Source organism: Larus michahellis, chromosome 7 (genome assembly GCF_964199755.1).
Source record: "Larus michahellis chromosome 7, bLarMic1.1, whole genome shotgun sequence".
Lineage (NCBI taxonomy): Eukaryota > Metazoa > Chordata > Aves > Charadriiformes > Laridae > Larus > Larus michahellis.
In genome coordinates, this window is record NC_133902.1 from 26,963,961 (window position 1) to 26,985,553 (window position 21,593).

A 21,593-nucleotide genomic window follows, 5' to 3' on the forward strand; every position below is an offset into this window, starting at 1 on the left:
CCAATTCCAGAACCTTCTGGAACGCTCATGCTCGCCGAAGGTCAAAGTTGAGCTGACTTCACTTCCGGGCGGGCTGCCGACCCTGGGAGCCGGCGGGCGCTGGGCAGGGCGGTCTGGGGCGCTGCGGGGGTGTCGGCCGCCCCCGGGAGCGGGACCTGCCCCCGGGGGACCGAAAAACACGCGGGGGGATTCCCTCTGAAGGGGGCCGGGGCGCGGGGGCGGGCTCCGCCGCGGGGCGGGGCACCGGGCGCGCATGCGCAGGCGGTGACCTTTCCTCACGTGTGCCTGCGGCGGCCCGGTCACTCGGCGGCGAGGAGCACAGCGGCCGGGATGGTGAGTGTCTGCCAGCCGCGCCCCACCGCCGGCTTCAGCCTCGCTGGCGTGTGTCAGCGGTGCGATGCGGGAGGGGAGGTCCCCGTAGGGCCTGGCGGTGGGCCCGCCTGCCCGCCGCGGGCGGGTCGCTGCTGGGGACATCTTAGTGACCATGCCGCCGCGCGTGGGTGTCACCTCGGCCTACTGGATGCCAGCGGCGGCGGTCCCCGTCGTGCTGGTGGTGCTGGGCTCAGCCGCGGGAGGAGGGGAAAAAGGGAGGGAAGGAAGGAGGTGGCAGGCCCTCGCCTGCGGGCGCGGCGGCTCCGCTGGGCGTTAGCCGCGAGCGGGGGTGTCCCGGCGGTCCGGGAGCGCTGCAAGGTCACGCGTCCTTGGGGTAGCGGCCGGTTAGACCGGGATGCGTGGGGGCTGCGGGACGGGAGGCGGCGGGATATCTGCAGAGGCTTCCTGGGCGCTTCAGCCAGGCGTTCCCCGCCGGCGGTAACGGGAGCGTCCCGTTAGCGGCCAGCGCGCGGGGTAGCCTGCGCCGCCGCGGCGGGGCCTGCGGGCGAAACCGGCACGTTTTATGCTGTATCGCTCATTATTTCTGTTTTATAAACTTTGTAATAGAGATTTTAACTAGAAGGAGAATTGGATGAGGGCAGAGCTGCCCCTGTTCTTGCAGGCATACTTCATTCTTAACCGTTCTGCTAATGTGAGGAATTAGCATTTCTTAAACTCAGTGTAAAATGCCCACGATCGTAAGTCTGGCTGCTTATTTCTGTTAAACACAGAACGTCTCTTAAAAAAAACAAAGGCGGATGAAAGCTGTTAACTTTTATAGAATGAAAATGCTCACAGTTGGCAGTCTTTTCCTCTGTTGTTTTCCATCACTGTGGTAGTGATGTTGGTTGGAGGGACAGACGTCTTTCACGTGCTGTCTGTTCATGCTCTGCCTGTAACTTTGTTTTCTCCCGATTTTAAAGCGTGTGCGCGTATTGATGAGCGTCAGTAAAGGGCGCGTGGGAGCCAGGCCCTTCTTTCTAGCTGTTTCTATGAGCGTGGTCTCTGGGTACCTGTCTGGTGGAGCACTATCTCCATGTGACTTGGCAAGTCGCCATATCTTCCCTTCTGAACCCAAGCAAGTTCCTTCTTCCTGACCCCTGCTTGTTGGGATTTGGCGCTTGCATTTATCCAGTACATGGGGGTTAAACTGGTGTTTCTGAAATGCAGCTAGTAACAGTAAGTAGTTGCAGAAAAACCCACATCCAAACAAACAAACAAAAAAACACACACCAAAAATCCACCTGAACCCTAACTCTGCTTAAGCAGAGGCAGATATGGAAGCAGTCAAGGTAGAAGTATGCCTGCCTTCCTATTTTTAGGGGCTTGAACCTAAAGTTTCCTGTGAAGTTGTAGTCTATTTGTAGAAGTCGATACAAGTAACAGCACTCTCGCTTCAGACTTCTAACTTTGGAGGCCGTATATCACTATGTGAAAGGGTAAGGACCGCAAGAACTTGAAAAAGACTGATAATGGGGTAGCTGGGAAGGCTTTTGCTTCTTTACCATAAAACACTCCATGAATAGAAATGCAGCTGTCCCAAGAGGTCGTTAATCATCATTAAATCTGGTTGTGAACTTGAGTGAATGTATTGCATATAATCAATACTTATGCTTGCCAAACTGCAGCAAGGGTTTGGGATTAAAAGCCTACAGAGCTTTCCAGCCAGAGGCGGTGGCTGCTCCATCCCCTGGTGGTTTATTCCCCAGCTGGAGTTCACCTTCCTACAGCTGAACTGCCAGGATTGCCCAGCATCTGGTTGTGTCTTTAGCAATTTCTGATGCAATCAAAGCGGCGTATGTTTGCTACTATTAATAAGAAATGCTCAGCAGTTTTCTTTAACGATTAATTTGTCTCAAAAGGGAAATAATTTTAATTTTTTTTTTTTACTTTTAAATTGCAATTCTGTTGTAATGTTTCTCTTGTTACAATGTACAATTATTTCTAACAGGCAGGAAAAGCATTTAGGAAATTTCTTCCCCTCTTTGATCGTGTTCTGGTTGAACGATGTGCGGCTGAGACAGTAACCAAAGGAGGCATCATGATTCCAGAAAAAGCTCAAGGGAAAGTGCTCCAAGCAACAGTAGTTGCAGTTGGATCGGGAGCCAGAGGAAAGGTAAATATCCTGGATGATTACATTTGGGTAGAGTTAGCGATGGTGTGGTGGTAGCTGGAGTATTACCATAAGAAAGGGATGGTTGCAGTGTAAATTTAGTGATAGCTCACAAAAATGGATGACAGCAACAACTGAAGTTGGAAGTACAGATTCAAAGAGGAGGTAGAAATGTCAAGTTCTCCTGACTGGCTCTGACCTCAAATTCCAGTATTCCTTTCATCATTTGTAAAATGGAAAATATTTGCCTTTTAAAAATTAATATTATTTATTGATATTTGTAAGCAGCTTTGAACAGTAGTGATGTGGGTTTGGTTGTTTTTGTTTGGTTGGTTGTTTTTTAATTTTAAATACATAAACAGTGTTTTGGGGGAATATCTTGTTTCATCACTTCTCAGCCAAAACCTTGAAGGACCAGCAGCCTTCTTTGTTAAAATGGTTATATGCCTGAATTTCTGTGAGTTGTGCGCAGGGTGGAATCCCAGAATGTGGCATTCGTTGTCTTGTACTGTGCAAAATATCATTTGCCATAAGAATTAGGCTTACTGGACAAAAGAAAATCAAGAATCGGAATTATTATTTGTTGATTTTGCATGTTGAATACGCATCTGGGATCATAAAAAAAGACAGTCTTCATGTCACAAAAATGACAGTGGCTACGGGCTTCAGCATCAAAGGGTTTTTTTCCCACCAAAGTACTGTTCAGTTAGTAGCAATTGTGGAAAACAGGTTAAATTTCAACTGGGCCATGTTGACTCAGACTTTTTCTTTACCATGAGTCCCTCTATACATACCATGCTGGTTTGTGCAGTATCTGATTTTCAAAGTTTTATATTGTGAAATGGTGCTAATACTTGACTAATATGCTAATATTTAATTTTAAATACAAAATTTAATTAAACCTTATCCAGTGTTTCTTATCAACTTAGCAGATCTTAGCCAGCAACAGTGACAAGTTGATCAAAGTAACAAAGAGGGGAATGTACTTTTAACTGGCACTTGGAGAAATTAGCCTTGGCCATAGAATACAAAAGTGTACTTTCTCCCACCATTTTAGAAGGGGGCTTCATGGTCTGTCACTTAATTTCTCAGGTTTCTTAATTTTATTTTTTTTCCTTTAAGTGAAGTCCTATTCAGTATGTCAAGTGAAGACCTCACAGTTGTATTTATACTTGAAACTAAATGAAAATTAATTCTGTTCAGAAAATCACTGAAGTTGGACTGCCTAAATATTGCAGGACTCCAATGCTTGAGAATGGACTGGTATGCTTTTCTTTGTAGGAAACCTGTATATTCTAGTTTTACTGTAAATTAAAACACAGAGTCATTGTGATTTCGTGAATGTTTTATATGTGGATGGATCATTGTATTTTAGAGGAATTCTACTACATCTGTCTATATTGTGGAAAATTAAGGATTTCCTTTTTTCTTTCAGAATGGTGAGATTCAGCCAGTGAGCGTAAAAGTTGGTGAAAAGGTTTTGCTACCGGAATATGGTGGTACTAAGATTGTACTAGAAGATAAGGTAGGTTTCCCAACGTTGTGAATGCCAATTAAGTTGGTTCCTAAAAATGTCATACTGCTAGTGAGAAATGCTGTAGTTACTTCATAGAGTTAGCGGCATTTGGGAAAGGCAGTCGTTGGTATTCTAGTGGCAGCAACTGGATCCAGCCAGCTTCTGGTACCTATAGTACTTGCTACTTCCACCCCCGGCTAAAAAGAAAGCGATGAAAGAAACCTCTGTCTTGACCTTTGCTGAGTGAACAAGTGGCTCCATAGGCCATGCATGTATTGGAGGGAAACCTAAAAGGCTTCGAAATTACCAGGAGTATCCTTGCTTTTGTCAGGGAGAATTTGCAGAGTTGTCTTCTAATGGTTCTTGCGCTTCCTACTACTAAAACCAGTAACTTGGTAGCTTTCCCAAAGAGTATCTTATGAACAAAAACATCTTTTCAGGAAGTCAACATGCAGAGCTAGTCTTGCTTAGCTCACTTTTGATTTCATGCTTCACGACTGTGGTAGCCCTGACTTCAGAACAAGACAGTATTTGCAAAGCAACTGATAATGACAAGTAGTAATGTTGTTTTTTTTCTTTGCAGGACTACTACTTGTTTAGAGATGGTGACATTCTTGGGAAATACGTGGACTAAACTTGTTGCAGTATCAGTCATCCATTCCACTAAAATGCTGAAATTTTTCTTTCATCATGTAAATAACGTCCTTTATTTTATAATAAGCAGGCATTGAGTCTCTGAAATAACTTGTGATCTCACTGTAATGATGGAACACAAATAAAAATATGTACAGTCAGAAATCGGTTGCTCTTGTGTGAGTTCCATTGAACAGTGATGTTCAGATGACCACCAACCAGCCTTAATAATTCCAGACAACATAATTGTATATCTTTATCTCTGTACTGAGATTGTAAAGGTCTTTACAATAAATACCTAAAACTATTCTGCTTCTGTCTCAGTTTCTACTATTGCTCAGTTAAACTGAGTTTCAGTTGTGTAGTGAATTAATCTCTCCAAAACACTAAATTGTAGGAGTACATTATTTTCCCTAAACTTTTATGAAGTTGGGAGATGAGTTTAAAATGGTTATCACACAGACAGTGCATGTGATGCAGTGAAGAAGAGGACTTTTCAGCTAGCTCCCTTGTACGTTGAACTTTATGTTAAGATAACAGATGTTTTTTAACTTCTGTCTTAGCAATAGCTAAGACGCTGGTATAATGCACACAAACCACCCTGCCACAAACAGCCTGTGCCACAGCAGTCTGAAGGGAGCTTGGTGCTAGTCATCCCTGTGCTAGAACAAAGTCATCCAGTTCATAGATAAAGCAGATAAGAATTATAGTGTTTTTTCTTACATACCTCTTCATGAATTTTGCCAATAGAAAACAAGTAACTTCCCTCCAGAAGTTAATCAGGCAGAACTGGGGCTGATGCTGATCTTAAAGCAACTTTCTTTACTGATTACTACATTGTCTCAGGCCAGATCGCCAGCTTTCCCATAATGTAGTAGAGAGCCGATACGACAAACTGTATTTCCTTTATCCTCAACGCAACATTCTTAAGTAGCAAGACATTTACTAAATATTGCTGAAGCAACAAATTTGCATATTTTAACCACCCTGTCTTGCCTTGGGAAAGGATTCAAGGTTATTCACACAGGAGTACACAAATCTGCAGTTGATAACAGTGTGTTCCTAATGATGCCTTCAGAGTAGGTATGCATATGGTGGGCCCGTGCAGTCTGAGAACATACACTGCCTTAAAATCTTTTTTGATGTAGTCTTAATGTGAAATAAATTTATACTGACTATTGCTACTGAAGCTTTAATAGCAGTAGTTAAATGGTTCTTTCTCATTATGTTCAAGCTGTTAAAAACCAATATTGCTAGATACGCTACAAGCCTTATTTTGTTCTGGAGACAACAGGAAAGGACTAATGAAAAATATTTTTCAGAACTCCAGTAGCTGTATGGGGGACTTCAGCTTTGCCATGCTCTGAAACTGTATTTTCTGCCAGGGCAGTTTCATATCATAGAATCGCCTAGGTTGGAAGGGACCTTTAAGATCATCAACCTAACTCTGACAAAAACCATCACTAAACCATATCACTAAGCTTTACGTCTACCCGTCTTTTAAATACGTCCAAGGATGGCGATTCAACCACTTCCCTGGGCAGCCTGTTCCAATGCCTAATAACCTTTCAGTGTAAAAATTTTTTCTAATATCCAGTCTAAACCACCCCTGGTGCAACTTGAGGCCCTTTTCTCTTGTCCTAAGGCCTGTTACTTGGGAGAAGAGACTGACCCCCACCTCTCTACAACCTCCCTTCCCTGCAGCTAAACTTCAGCACATAGATGGCAGTTATCACCCAGCTCTTCCATTAGGAGCTACATTTGACAATCTTGGCTGCAATGCCTCTTGCTCCCCACAGCTGGGTGTTGTGCTGCTTGTTGGCTGGTTACCACCTACCTGCTTTGGAGCTGTAGGCAACCAGGCAAAAGTTACACCGTTCAGGTGGTTAAACTTCCACTGACCCGAAAGTGTACCAACAGTGAAGATGCTAAACTAAAAAACTGTGTTTTGGTATAAAAGGCCCACTTCTTGAAATCTGCCCTATGGCAGGGTTACTTTAGTAGTTACAGCAGCGCATGTTAAAGCTGAAACTGAATCTTATTACACTACAAGAATCTTAAAAGACAATTGTGTAATGGAACTCGTTGAGAAGTATTGTCTTCCACCAGAGCAAGCATGCCTTTATCTTCCATGATAAGGTAGGTATTCTGGTGTAGTCACATACCAAAGAGAGGAAGGTATATAGCATATTTACAAACTACTTACCTTAAAGAAACTAGACCACATCTCAATGAGAAAAAGACACAATAGGAATCGTCTCCCAACAGAGAAATGTCTAGGCCTGACATTGCAGCATTGCTTTCAATAATGTCTTGTACAGACACACTTTACAGAGGTTCCCCACTCACAGCAAATAATTTTGCGACGTTTATGTTTGAGGAGCCACTACAACCTGCGGGGGTGCGATCTGAGGCCGGGTGACCCACAGGTAGCACATAGCCCCTCACTACTTGCATGACGTCCCTTTGCCCCCCAGCACCGTACTCCTCAGCCAGGGCAACACCCCTGCACCAGCCTGTGCCCCAGCAGGGTTATGCTGACCTCCCACGGCAGAGCGTGCTCCACGCATGTCTCCCTCCATCCCCCAAAACCTACTGCCAGCCCGTGTGCTCAGCCCCAGCAGATTGTCATCAGCTTGATATCATGCTTATTTAATAAAATATTTAGAGTGGCTGCATCTACTAGTGTTTACATAAAACAAAAGTCACAGTTTCATGAAAACTTCCATGGGAATAAGTAATTTATGGGTGTGGAGGGAAAAAAAAAGCGCATTCCTAGGCCTAATCAAATGGAGGACACGCTTGAGCCTCTGCTGGATCGACAGACACAGAACATTTTATTCTTGCACCACAAGGCTATCACTGCAAGCAAGGACAAGGTAACTACTACATAGCGAAGGCAATCCATCTGCTGTTGCTGCTTTTTAGTCCACAAGTGCACACCAAATGCTGTAACCCCCAGGTGCTATGGGGAGGACAGAATCAATCACAAATGCTCTTTCTTTGCCATGTTGTTTCTGTAGGAATTTAGACTTCTTTATTCCACTAGACTATTTCAAAGCTCCAATTTTAGCAAAAAATGTTACATATCGCCCCACCTGCTTTTTGGAGGGATACAGCTCTTCCCAGCCTTTCCTCAGGCTGCCTGAATCATAAACAAACAAGGTAGATTCCACCTACTTTTGCTACTTTCCTAACATTTTGGAACTGCTTCCGTTAGCAGCAGCTATAGTGTTTTCAGAAAACCTTCATTGTCCTGGTTAGTTATCCTGCCACAGTAAGGAAAGGATGAAACTTTTACACACTACTACAGAAGAAAGGAAGGTCAGGTCCCTAACAGCACAGGAATAGTCAATAAGATTTTGGGCAAATATTCCATTTTTCACTCTGGAAGGTCACAAGACAATGAGGACCAGGTGAAAACAAAAAGTGAAATTACTGTTGATCAGATTTTGTTTAAAATCAACTTGAAATCCAATAAAACAAAAATAAAAACAAAGCAAACAAAAAGCTTCAAGGAATATGGGGTTAATTATCAAGGGGCAACACAAGACACCTACAGACTTTAACATCATCATTAAGAAACACTGCAGATTTCTTTCCTTTTTCTGTAAACCCATGAGCCAGTTGCAGATTGACCTAACAGATACGTACTTCTCTGAGAGGTATTTCTTCACAGCCAGATCTATTTGCATTTTAGAAGCAAGATGTCCATGAAATAAAAGTCAGGGACAAAAGGAAATGTCAAATACCGAACTCTTACGTGCTTTAGATATCAGTTAAACCTTGAACATGATGATAGAAAAAACCAAACCAAACCAAAACACCAAAACAAAAATCAAACAAGCTGCTGAACTTAAGGGATTTAAACAGCTAGAATTGCTTTTATTTTGGGACTGGCTATTATTAATCTTGTAAAAAACGAATGTTCGATGACAGCTGAGCTAATGAGTATAGGACATTTGTACTCTTCATTCTAATACACTAATTTCTCCCAGTGTTATTAACCTTTCCATGGTTTCTTACACAAACTGCTAGGAAGTGCTGAGTTTCACCACATGCCCCAAATAGCTAACACCGCTGGGTCAGGAATGCTGACCAGGAGTAAGAGAGTAACTAATGCAAACTGAACTCAGGTGCCTAAAGTCCGGAATGCCACCTCTGCGTTACAGTGTAACAGGAACGGAGCTGTCAATATCAACTGCTGGTGAGCTGGGTGCCTGCACCCAGACAGGAGATGACCCCGTTACCCACTTCTCAGTGTTTGCACATTGCCCAGCTTTCAGCTCTAACCCGGCCTCCAGAACCAGGCAGGATCCTGGTCACGGTGTTGCCCAAGCAAAATAGGTATTCAAAATGCACTTTGCTTTCTGACGGGAAAACCTAATTAGAGATTTTTCAACGTTTTCAGTCCAGAAATGTTTCACATACTCTTAACTCTCATTGGATAGAAGGAAGATGTTTTAACATGGGGAAGCACATGTTATTTAGAGCAAATGACTTGAGCGAGCCGAGGAAAGCACACCTAGCATTCACTCTGTAATACAGTGGAACTAGAGGCAGCATCAGGTTCTCCACTCTTCAGGAAACAACACACAACTGCAACCATTTATTTATTTATTGTATAAGGGGAGGTATCTCATCTCTATCTTGTTGCTCCATCATTCTTACTCACAGACAGAAGGAATTAATCCTTACTTATCTATTCTGTACTCCTTTTCTTCCATCTATTCTCTATGAACAGAGCGGCTTCCAAATAATGTTATCCTTGCTTATCCTACAGAAATACTGTGAGCCACTCTAGTATTCTAAAATGTCTACTTGCTTGTAACAGGGAGCTATTTATCAGCCAACCATAAGCTAACAGTGCCTTTTTTATGTTTTCTTCCTAAATACAGCCAATGCTTTTAACACCCAATTTAGTAGATCATGAAACCCAAGCTAACTTTGTTTTCCATGAGCACAGCAGTCTGTGACCTTTGCACACTAAACTCACGAATCCTGCCTTTGAAGGCCTAGAAAGGCTTTGTACTCACTTCATTTGAAGTATTTTGCCCCAAATCACTGTCGTTGGGGTGGTGTTTCTTCATTATTCTTAGAGTTAACAACTTGAAGTATTTGTTCAAAAATTCACACCCTTATGATTTACATTGTACAAAATTTCATACACTCAGTTGTGTTTGACTTGTGTAGAGACTCAGACACTTGTATAGAGCAAGTGAGACTGACCTCGCAGGAGAGCATGCGCAGTCAGCTGCTGACAGAGGAATACTGATGAAACAGGATGAAATCTGAAAAATGCATTTTCTCAACAACCAGTCAGCTCGTTAATCTCTGGAGACTTCACCTCACAAACCCAACAATTCTGCTCACTGCTGCAGCCCTGTCATCCCGAAACCCGCCTCACCGCGCAGCTCACGCTTCCTCGGGCTGTCAACGAGCCACCTGGACAGAAACTGGCTGGGGCCACCACTAAAACCGCCCTCATCTCCCGTGTGTGTGTGTGTGTGTGGTGTTGTCCCTCACAGAACTCCCACAGCTTTCGGCGAGGCAACCGGCGGAGCGCCCACACGCCGCTACCCCACAGAGAGCCCCAAGCAGGCGGGAAAGCGGTAGCGGCTCCCCCGGGCCCACAGCCCCGCCTGGGGAACGGCTCTTCCGCGCACCCCCGCGGCCGAGAGAAAGCAGCACCTACCGCGGGGTGGTGAATGAGAGGGTGGGGCCGGCGCACTCACCGCCCCTCAGGGCCGCCTCCCGCCTCCTCTCGCGAGACCCGCCCGGCCCCGCCCCGCCGCGGCGCGAGGCTGTTCTCCCTCTCCGCCGCGCGGCCGTCGTTGCTCGCCGGCGGCTGTTCCGCCCATTGTCCCTCCCTCCCTCCGCCGGCGGCGGACGCAGCGCCCGTTCCTCCCCCTCGCCCGCCGCCCCGCCCGGCGCTGCCGCATCCGGGTCCTGGCGCCGCTGTCACTATGGTCATGGCGGAGGGGACGGCAGTGCTGAGGCGGAACAGGCCGGGCACCAAGGCCCAGGTGAGGCGCCGCCGCTGTGCGGACCGCGGTCGGCTCCCGCGCGGGGACGGGCAGTGCCGCCGCCGAGGCACCGGGCCTGGCCGGTCGTCGGGGGCGCCGCCGCGGGCCTCGCCGGGCCTACCGGGGCCCAGTGCTGCCCGCTGGGCCGCCGGGGCTGGCGAGCTGGAGGCGATGGGCCCCGCTCCGGGGCATCGCTTTGTTTCCCGCAGCCGGGCCGCGGCCTTGGCGAGACCTGGCGGCGGGGGAGGACCGGGTGGCGGCGGCGGCTGCCTTCCCCGCCGGGGCCGGGGAAAAAGGTGGCTCCGTACCGGCTTCCCTGCGGCTGCTTCCCTGGCGTTTACAGGCGCCGGTTTGGGAGCGCCAGTCGTGTGACGGGGTCCAGGTCGGCGGTGGGGTGGAGCGGGGCCCGCAGCGCGGGGTCTGTCACCGGCGTTGCGCTGCCCGGCCGGGCGTACCCATCGCCCTGGGGAGGGAAACGGCCGGGTCTGGGCTGAGGCAAAGCGCTGCTGCCCAGGCCGTAGGCTTTCTTCAGGCACTGGGCTGCGTTTGGGAGGCTGTAAGTGTATGACTATTAAAATACGTTGCTATTAAAATACTAAATACGTAACCAGCCGGTCACTGCGCGGTCGCGGTTCGGGTGGGAGCCGCGCGTCGCCAGAGGGGCGACACCCGGCCTGTGCCCCTGGAGAGAAGTCACCCTGCCCTTACGTAACCGCGCGCCTCTCGCGCGGAGCCCGCGCCCGTGTCACGTCGCTTGTCTCGGTCGAAAGGAAATGGAGTGATTTCTGGGCTTTCAAGGTCATCTGGAAAAGGTACATCTCAAACACATCAGCTGCATCCTTTAGATTACATCTCAAACACCTAAGCTGCGTTTTTTTAGATTACTTCAGAGATGTAATCTTCCACAAGGCCTTTATGCAAGACTTTTTCACTCTGCTTTGTTGAGGAGAGCTCATGGTCGGAAGCAGAGCAGTATATGACACAATGCTGTAGGAAAATGCATCTCTCCTCCTCTTACTCCTTGTCAGAATGTACAGAGGTAGAAGTATTACGCAACCCTGTGGATCAGTTAATTCTGTACGTGCTTAATCTATGAAGGAAATGAAATATTGTGTGCCTGTGGTTTGATAAACTTTGTGTATTCTGAAAAACAGTAAGCTGGACGTAGAACTAGATCTGGTTGAATTATAAAGTACATTATATTTAGTTGGATTATAAAGCTCATGTAGGTTGAAGAATTTTGTGTATATTGATGCAACCATACAATTTTTTGTGTGGCTGTGTTTGAGTTTTAATTTTGGATAATATAGCTATTTAGTATGTAAATACAGTTATTTAATGATATTTCAACCCTGGATATTGACTCCTTTCTCTAGAGATGACTATACTCTCAAGAACAGATTGCTAAGCTTTACAGTTGGAACATTTTCATTGAGTCATTGTGTCTATGAGGATGGCTATGGGAGACTGATGTGCAATATCTCTGGTTAATAAGAAGGAGTAGCACTAAATTTTAGATGCTAAAAGAAAACGCATCTGTCTGGGAGGATCATAGTTGCACCAGATGTGAATTGCTGCAGAACACTGCAGTACAGCTGGATCTGAGGTGAAACTTCAGGAGGGTTTTATCATTAACAGTACTGACAGCCTGGGTTAGCAGAGCTGATAACCATCCAGTTCTGCAGCATACTGACCATACCAAGAGAATGCAGTACCAAGCCAGGCTGGCACTGCGTTATATTATCTCAGTTTAGAGATGTTCTCAGTGGTGTGTTATTACTAGAATATACTGGGATTTTTAGTTTCATAATAATTGTGTAATGCTACTCTCTACAGACCTCTTTTCTTCTCCATTCTTGCATGGCCTAACATGTAAAATGGGCACTGTATGCAAATACTTCATTTAAAAAATACAGGCTATATAGGTGTTACAGCAAGATGTGGGGGAGGGACGATGTTTATGGTACGCTGAGTCATGCAGAACTTTCATTTCAAGATGTTCTACTGTTTTGACATTAGGAGCTTAAGTCCCATTTCACCTTGTTCTTGCCAAGATTGTGTGCTGCTTCTGTTAAGATGCAGCTTCCTGGAATTGTATAAACTACCTCTACATCTATTTCCCTGCATGTTCAAGCTTATTGTAGGTTGTGTACTTTTCTCCCCCCCACCTTTTGTTAAATTGGTTTAAACTTTTTTAAACAGGATTTCTACAATTGGCCTGATGAATCCTTTGAAGAAATGGATAGTACGTTAGCTGTTCAGCAGGTATTCTTACTTATGTGAAATATTGTTAATAAGTTCAGTTTCCCAAGTTTAGTATTTTGGCAAAAAAACAGGGAACAGGGTATGCTATTTATTTGCTTAGAATGTTGCTGCACAGGAGTGAACTTCATAAACACCCTACATATATTAAAAAAATTGTAATTATTAATTGTGTATGCAAAAATAACTAGAATTCCCATGTCTGGTTTAAACAAATCAGATTTAAGAAAATGGTGGGGTTTCCTGCGGGGTTCTTTTGTTTTGAGAAGGATGTTATAAAAAAAAAGCTGTAAAATTTACCCATTCTTTTACATTTTGTAACTGAGAAAAGGTCTTTCTCAGATCTCACATTTTTTATACCAGTTACCTTACCTTGCCCATCTACTCTTTAACTTTTTAGTCTATTAATCACTTCTTAAGTAAAGAAAAGGTGTAATGTCCTAAATATACTGTCCTGCTATAATTACAACAAGATCTAGGTTTATTTCTTTCCTCCCCTCCTAGTATATTCAGCAAAACATAAGGGCAGACTGTTCCAACATTGATAAAATCCTTGAACCTCCTGAAGGCCAGGATGAAGGTGTGTGGAAGTATGAACATTTAAGGTAAGAATCCACCTTTTGTTAACATTGTGTCCTGATTCTCAAGTTTTGTTCATTGATAGTGGTAGTGAGTCTTTTTGAATAGGACAGATGAAAAGTAACTTAAATGAAACTTTCTACTATTTCTACTATTAAATATTTTTATACTTGGGTATTATTTTCTGAATTCCTTGTTCTTTCTAAAAATTTATGGTGCACTCTGATGTAGTGTTTTTGATGTTTTTTAAGAAAATGTTTGTACCTCACTTCAGAAGTTGTACTTTTGAATGTGGAAATATAGTTACAAATTTCCATAGCACTTTATCCTAGTATCATCAGTTCTTCATCTCCACTAACTGGGAACGTGATTTCCAGGTGCTCCCAGTGCTTTTTCTGGAACTTGCAGGAAAATAGGCTTTAGCTGGGCAAGTAAGAGTACCTGTGTCTTACAGTTCTTTTTCTAATTATAAGGAAACTCAAAACTCTTTGTCCTTCTCTCAGTCTGTTTTATGCCATATAATACATTCAGACTAGGTGGTTTGTGCCTGAAAGTATTTTTCAGTTGTAGTGTAGGTTTACACCCTCTTAATACATATATAGCAATCATTTTATCCTGGTGCTACTTCAGTATCCTTGTATTCTGATTTTTTTTTTCTTGTAAGTGTGTCTTCTAACTTTATCAAATATACTTTCAGGAATAAGAACAGTTCTAGACTACTCCTAGATTTATATATCCTGACTTTTTGCCTCCTCTTTTATTTTTCTCTCCTCTGGTCTACAATAGTCCCAATAGATGCGGGGAACCCTCAAAAAAGGGAAAAGTGTATACATCCAATTGCAAAAGACGCGTTTCCTCTGTTCTTTCACATACACCGCAAATCATTGTAGATTCATAGAAGTGACTTGTCACTAAATACTTGGCACTTTTGGAAAAATTATTCAGATTTTTCTTGTAGGATGGAGGTGTCCCCTGTGCCCTGGAAGTGCACTTAAGAATGCACTTTCAGTGAAAGCGATAGCACTATTTCTAGAAGTCCCACTCTGTTCATGATCTGTGGTGGGACTTTAGACACTTAGTTGATCTGCAGGAAGTATATCTTAGAGGGATGGAATGATCCAGCTATATGAAGTTAAAACTTACACTCTTAAAAAATTAATTTTCTTGAATTGTTTTTTTATTATTTTATAAGTTGTATTTGTGAAATAGCACTTTGTTCCATAACAAAGTTGGTATCTTAAACGCTTCCACTAAATTATTTGTTAAGCTCAGCCTCTACTGTCAGGTAAGAATTAAAGTATAATTGTTTTGCTGAATAAAAAAAATATGCTGGTGTGAATTCTGTTTCTCTCAACCTGTAGTCCTTTTATAGTGTGTTAATTCCTAGCCTACTGCTTCTTAGGTGTGACATCAGCTGAAATTATTTGGTGGTATTATTTAAATATGATTTTTTTTCATGTTCTGATGTATTTTTTCCCGCTTTACGAGAATAATTTCCAAAAACGTTAGAGAGATCTGTGAAAATCAGAATGTGTAACTTTGTTTCATGGTAGGTGTTTCCAGTGGGAAGACCAATTGTTGATTTTGATGCTGCTGTGTTTAAATTTTTTTTAGACAATTCTGCCTGGAGCTCAATGGACTAGCTGTCAAGCTTCAGGTAATTCTTTTCTTGATATTTTTATATTGTATCAGGGAGGGGACTTTTTTTTTGTATTGTAAGATGCAGAGTTTCCAGAGTTTTCTTCTTCTAAATCTATACGCGTAGACTTAAGCAGTGGTTTGAGGTTAAGAGCTTTTTAGGGTTTTAAAGACTTATGGCAAATAACCCTTCTTGGTGGGGGACGGGGCAACAAAGTGATTTGAAAAGATCAGCTCCTTTTTTCTGTTGGGTGGTTTTCATAACTGAACAATTGTTTCAACAGAGTGAATGTCACCCAGACACATGTACTCAGATGACAGCAACTGAACAATGGATTTTTCTTTGTGCAGCTCATAAAACTCCCAAAGAGGTACGGATGTATTTTGGAAAACTGGCCCCATTGATGTAGGGTTTCCTTTCACTGTTTATATGTTCACAGGGAGACTGTTACAGCCGGCTTCTTAGTCAAACTGAGAGCTTCTGTGGGTTAACAACATCACTTGTGCTTTCCTTCTTTCCCATTCTGTAGTGATTTACAAAAGAACGGGATGAGGTAGGAAGGAGCTGCTTTTTACCACAGTATTAGAGACTTTGCATGTTCCCCTCTCTTCTCTCTTAATTCATGTTGAGACACCCTGAAACTCAATGGAAAAAGGTCTTTGTCTAATTGAAAGAAGGTACATGCTGAGAATAGGCTGTCCTCTTCAAACTTTGGCCTCGATCCATAGCACTAGCATATAAGCCTGACACTTGGAAAGTGACGGCACGTGCACATTCTCAGGGAAGTTACTCCTAAGAGGTAGTGGAGTCATAGAAATACTTACTGTCGAGTGGGTTATCAGCATGGCAGTAGCTTGTCTACCTGAGCGTCCAATTACATTAAACTTTGTTCATATCTCCTATCGAAGCACTTGATATAACTTTTTTCTTTTTTTTTTTTTTTGCCTTCAGAAGGTCTTTGTTGCTATTGGTTGTGGTAATAGTGCAGTCTGTCAGATTTATCTTTGTATTTCACCTTCCTTCCAGAGTAAGTTATTGGTTCTTCTTAACCTTATCCTTTTTGTGCTGTAAGCTTTGTTTTGGTTTGGTGGTTTTTTATAGTTTCCTGAGACGCCTTGATTTATCTCTGAAGGCCAAATTCTTTCGCACTCCCTCCTTTAACCATCACCACTCAGTATACTGGCATGCAGTAAGTCAGTTTTATTCAGGTAGACCAGAGAACTTCAGGCTGCTTTTCATCTCTGAACCCACATCATACATCTACTGTTTTCCATGTCGGTAATCGCTATCAACTAATGGTTAGATTGTGGGTGATGCAGCCCTGAACTGCTGACAAAAATGTGAGCTGAGAAGTCTTCTTCCTGAAACTGGAGAATGGCAAAATGGACAGATATTCCTGCTCTCAGCCCATCTGAGTTCATCTTTACTTTTCTTCCTTCTCCTCTACGTGTACTTGATTGCAGAGCCAGGGATTGGCTTGTTATACACTTAGATACACTAAGGATTTTGTTTTTCTTTGCCAAAGTAAAAAGCATTGATATATTTAGGTGCAGGTTTGGTTGGTTTTTTGTTGGTTGGTTTTTTTTGATAAGGTGTTAATTTAGGCTGTAAAAGAAAGAGTCTGGCAACTTGACTATGTGGGAAACACATGAACTGTGAGGTAACGATAGTCTCTCTGTACTTGCAGTATATATTCTTACTATACAGCTTACTTAAGGAGATGCATAAAATTCACTACTCATGCACATAACTACATTTCCATAGTAACTTTTTTCTTGAAATAATTTACATGGGTTGTGAAACACAGAAAGGATATGGCTCACTTAAGGAGGAAACGTAGTTAGGCCTTCAGAGAAGCTATGTGAAGCTTCTGGGAATAAAAATGACCAGTGAGGTTAAAAGCATCAGAAAACATAATTAAAATGTTTTTCTTTAAACAAGTTATATGTTGGTGTCATGCATACACTCATACATGTGCTCATTCACTGTCTGTTTTTATAGTGTCCTGCTATAGACTACACCAGACACACGCTTGATGGAGCTGCGTGTCTTCTGAATAGCAATAAATATTTCCCCAGCAGGTAAAAATGCTTTCTTTTGGGAGGAGGTGCAAAGCACATGGGAATGCATAACGCATGTTTCATGGACTGCTACTGGAAATACCAGAAGTCCTGTAGCAGGTGTCACTTGTTGATAGAGCTATTGTCACTTTTAAGCCAAGGAAGAATTCCTACCTGTTCAAATAATTTGCCATTTACTGGAGCTACTGGGTGCTTTTTAGGTGGAAACTGGTTTACTAATATCTGTTGGTGTTATGGGGCTTCCATTGGAATAGAGCTAACCTAAATAAGAGAATAGCCTTTAGAGAGATGCAGTGACTCAAAGGACTTAAGCACTACATCACTGAAAGCCTCCAGAAGCCAACACCAATCTACTGTGGGACATCAGTGACCACAGAAGACAGAGACCAAGTGTATCGAATGGGCAGCCCACATGTTGGATCATGGAAACCTAACCTGAGAAGTCAAAACTGTGCTTCTCTAGGAGTCCAGTATTGGCAAGGAGGTACAACTGGAAGTCGTCTTCCCTTTGCTCATCAATGCTAGAAACCAGAAATTCAGGCCTTAACAGAGTAACTGATGATATTTAACTACAGGCAAAACTTTTCTTGTAGTCAGAGTACAACTTTTAAATGTGGAATGTGCACCAGCACTTTTATTTTCCTTGCAAAAATAAGCAATCGCAGACACAGATATCTGCAACACTTAAGTCTATTGATTTTCATATGCAATTATATAGTAGAGTATTAACAATCGGAATTCATGTCAATGTGTGTCTCGGTAGTCATTTCAGTAGACCTGCTTTGTAACCTTTCTCCTGGTGCTTTCAGGGTTAGCATAAAGGAATCCTCTGTAGCCAAATTAGGATCAGTGTGCCGAAGGATTTACAGAATATTTTCACATGCTTATTTTCATCACCGGCAAATATTTGATGAATATGAAGTAAGTAGTTTCAAATTACATCTTGTAAGAAGGGCATTTACTGAAGTTATAGCTGTGATGTAATTGTATGACACTTTTTCTTTTAATCCTGCCAGAAGAGCTGCACTCAAGTGAAGTACTGAATACAGTAGATTACAGTTGTATAAGAACTGAAATTCTGTGTTATACATACATACATAAAAATGAAAATTAATTTATGTAATTAGCTTACCCAGTTACGGTTTCCCTCATTTGGATAAAAGGTCATAATTTGAGAATCTTTGTACAAGCAACTCAAATTCATCTTGTTTTAAAGATTCCTGAATGTATTCAAGCACTTAGTATAGTTAGTACTGCTTACGTACATATGTTTTCTGTTTGTATACGTTACACAACAGTTAAGGAATTATAATTGTAAAACTGCAAAGAAACAGAATAACTGGTGGCAGCTTGTGCACCTCCAGTAACTTCCAACCTTTTTTTTTCTTTAAATGGAAAAGTAGAAATTCATAAATAGAAAGGACATAAGATCCAGATAGCTGGATGTAAAAGGAAACCTTTGCCAAATGCCACTTACGGTTGCTGGAACAGCTATGGAACGGTTGTGCCTTCTTCTGTTGGGGACAGCATATGTAGGAGTTTTACAATACCTTAAAATTCTCTTTTGGAGAGCGAATCGGGACTATGTTGATATTTGAATATATTCTCCTCTAAGTGCTGTTGAATTGAGTAGGGTTTTTTTGTCAATTGCAGTAACAAATTTACCATTTAAGCATTACTGCTTCTAAGGCTTGTAAATCTAATGAGGCAATTACACATAAGCAGGGTTTTTTTTTTTGTATGTTTTTCTCAGTTGTTTAAATTGTTTAAATATCCTTCTGTATATATTGTTTTTTCCCCCTTTTTCATCTCCAGAATGAAACTTTCTTGTGTCACCGGTTCACTAAATTTGTGATGAAGTATAACCTGATGTCCAAGGATAACCTGATTGTACCAATTTTGGAAGAAGAAGTGCAAAATTCAGTGTCAGGGGAGAGCGAGGCATGATGGGAATGGCAGTACAGAAGCCTGTACTGAATATAAACAAAACATTATGTACTGTATATATCATTTTAGACACTTCAATCATGTATCCTCATAGCTTTGTTTAGTATACTTTTTGTATGCTGTGTGCATTGCCTTTTAATATGGGAAATACTTTTAAGTTATTCATGAGCTGTATATTCATCAATGTGGCACTCATGGTTTTTAAATAAAAGTAGTAGTATCTGTTTATAATGCCTGTTAATAAAAGAATTTACAGTTCTCTAAAATTGCTGCTAAACAATCATTGAATCACAATCCCGAAGATGTGTCTGACTGGGTGGGAGAAAAGTGAGATTAAGATTCCACAGCAAGCCATTTTTGAATGCAGTAGTTCTATTAAGTCTTAGTTCAAAGATTATCACCTTAAACATATAGTTCTGCAGGAAGCTTCTTGCAATGTAGCTTATTCCTAATTTAGCTTTTATTTTTCTAAGATGGCTTTGGATATTTACTTTTGGATGTGCATATTCCTGTACATGTATATCCAAATACTAATAGGATCTATAGTATTAATAATACCAAAAGGACAAATTCACTATGCTATTGAACATATATATTCTTGATATACATCTAACATCCTTTCTGGACTTGTTTTTTTGTTAACAGTGGAGGTTTGCATACAGCAGGGGACAGGTTCTGTCCTGTTAAGGCAGACTTCTGCTGTTCTCCAGTCCACAACTTCTCTAAAGAGTAACTGTGGCAGAAAACTCAATGGTTTATTCCTGTGCATATTTATGGCAACTGCTTACAGATTATACCTCACGTAAATATTCGTGTTACACTACATAACACTGTAGCATGGTCTTTGCTTGTATTCCTAGTAAAAACATTCGAAGTACCTGAAATATCGAACCTGATTCTTTGCAAGACTTAATCATGTTTTTAACATACCTTAATGTGTTTTTCTTCATTCACCTGAATTATATTCTTTGACAGAAAAATTTGGATTCATGCTTCTGTTCCCCTATCAGATGTTTATTTCAAGTCCTGTTTGCAGATTTGCAATAACTGACAATTTCCATGAGTGCTGCTTAATTGTGTTATGTCTAGAATGATAGAATTAAATGTTTAGAGATGAATATAGCGGACATACTGCTAAGTGTACAGGAATGCAGGGTGTAAAAGCACTAGCAGTGTTCTTACGGTAAATGAATTTTGCTTGGCTGTTTAAGAAGTTATCTGGTTGTTTCTCTGAGGTTGCCAGGCGCCCTCTTTTTATTTCTTTAAGCAGGTCAGAATGGGCTGACTCAGCTATCTGTAATCTACACTTTGTTTTCTATGTTATACTTACTTGGAAACAATGGAGTCCACCTATTTTTAATAAGTCTTTTTTCATAATACACTAAACATGCCTTAAACTCTATTTTTCTTTACGTGACTAAAGCACACCTCAAGCAACTGTACCACCTGGATGTAAAGGGAACTTCAACAATGAGAAAACAGACTAAGCTTAAGTACTTCAACAGCTGTATTCTTCAGCAGCTCTTTGTCTCATGTTTATCATTGTATTTAATTGTCAGCAGGGTAATTGCAGGAGATGTTGTCCGAGTGAAAGTAGCTATAAAAAGTAGCTATAAACTTGCCTTGTATAGACCAGGTAACTCGATTTTGGTAGATACCTTGAAGCGTGTACTGCAGGTAGGAGGACCATAGTCTGGAGGTAGTAAAATGTATTTAGTCTTGTTACAGGCTGCTGTTGGACCATCCACGGTGTGGTTCTTGTGTCGTCACCCTGCATGCTTATATTGGCTATGGTGGCTGAGACAGGCAAAAACATGTAACGGGTGTTGCTCATTACATTTTCTCTACAAAATTGAAAAAAAAAAATTATGTGGGGCTCAGGACTGCATTAAAATTTTAAACCTCTTTTCTTGCTCTTGTGCTTTAAGAGTTTCACTTCAAAACAAAACTCGGGAAGTTTTAATCCTGTTTATTCGCATTCAGATTTGCACTGTAAAGTTGACTTGTTATAACTAAGCTGATTTTATATAAGGCTTAAGTGAAACACTGCTTGTATTTTCCCTTGCTATTGTTTACATGAGTACTGTGTACACACATGTGCCTCAATGGTACCATATAAAACTTCAGTTAGCTTAAGCAAACCATTGATTTGTCTAATAAATATTAACAGGTTTAATTTAGGGTCTACATAATAGGGAAACTGAGACTGTCTTTGAATTATATTGTAAAAAAAAAAAAAAAAAGGATAAAATTAAACTGTTTCTTTATCCATACCGCTATATTTTGGTAAGTGATTCTCATTTTTCATGTCGTCCAAGAACGCAGGCTTGGAAGCTAAGAGTGCTTCCAAGAGAAAGTTCGGTGCTCTCCCATCTCTGCTACGAGATGTACTGAAGTTGTATTTCTTCTTTCAAAAGTAGAGAAA

At 42.0% G+C, this 21,593-nt stretch overlaps 1 protein-coding gene across 4 annotated transcripts; it reads left to right on the plus strand.

The window, feature by feature from the left end:
- Nucleotides 1-72: 72 nt before the first annotated feature.
- Nucleotides 73-21,447, plus strand: LOC141746021 (MOB-like protein phocein). 4 transcript variants are annotated; one of them, XM_074593685.1, is made up of 9 exons: nt 200-333; nt 2,324-2,488; nt 12,863-12,925; nt 13,427-13,527; nt 15,116-15,158; nt 15,424-15,510; nt 17,142-17,221; nt 18,031-18,142; nt 19,037-21,447. In XM_074593685.1, the coding sequence occupies exons 1-9, from the start codon at nt 331-333 to the stop codon at nt 19,166-19,168; spliced, it is 786 nt and encodes a 261-aa protein (XP_074449786.1). In that variant the 5' UTR covers nt 200-330; the 3' UTR covers nt 19,169-21,447. The 4 variants fall into 4 exon arrangements, with proteins under 4 accessions (XP_074449784.1, XP_074449786.1, XP_074449782.1 ...); XM_074593681.1 differs by lacking the exons at nt 200-333; nt 2,324-2,488 and adding an exon at nt 10,430-10,660; XM_074593682.1 differs by lacking the exons at nt 200-333; nt 2,324-2,488 and adding an exon at nt 11,112-11,472.
- Nucleotides 21,448-21,593: the final 146 nt, after the last annotated feature.

Excerpts from the sequence above, each read along its gene's own strand:
- LOC141746021 (XM_074593685.1), top strand. Across the intron at positions 12,926-13,426 it reads GTACGTTAGCTGTTCAGCAG|TATATTCAGCAAAACATAAG; the intron begins GTATTCTTACTT and ends CTCCCCTCCTAG. Across the intron at positions 13,528-15,115 it reads TGGAAGTATGAACATTTAAG|ACAATTCTGCCTGGAGCTCA; the intron begins GTAAGAATCCAC and ends AATTTTTTTTAG.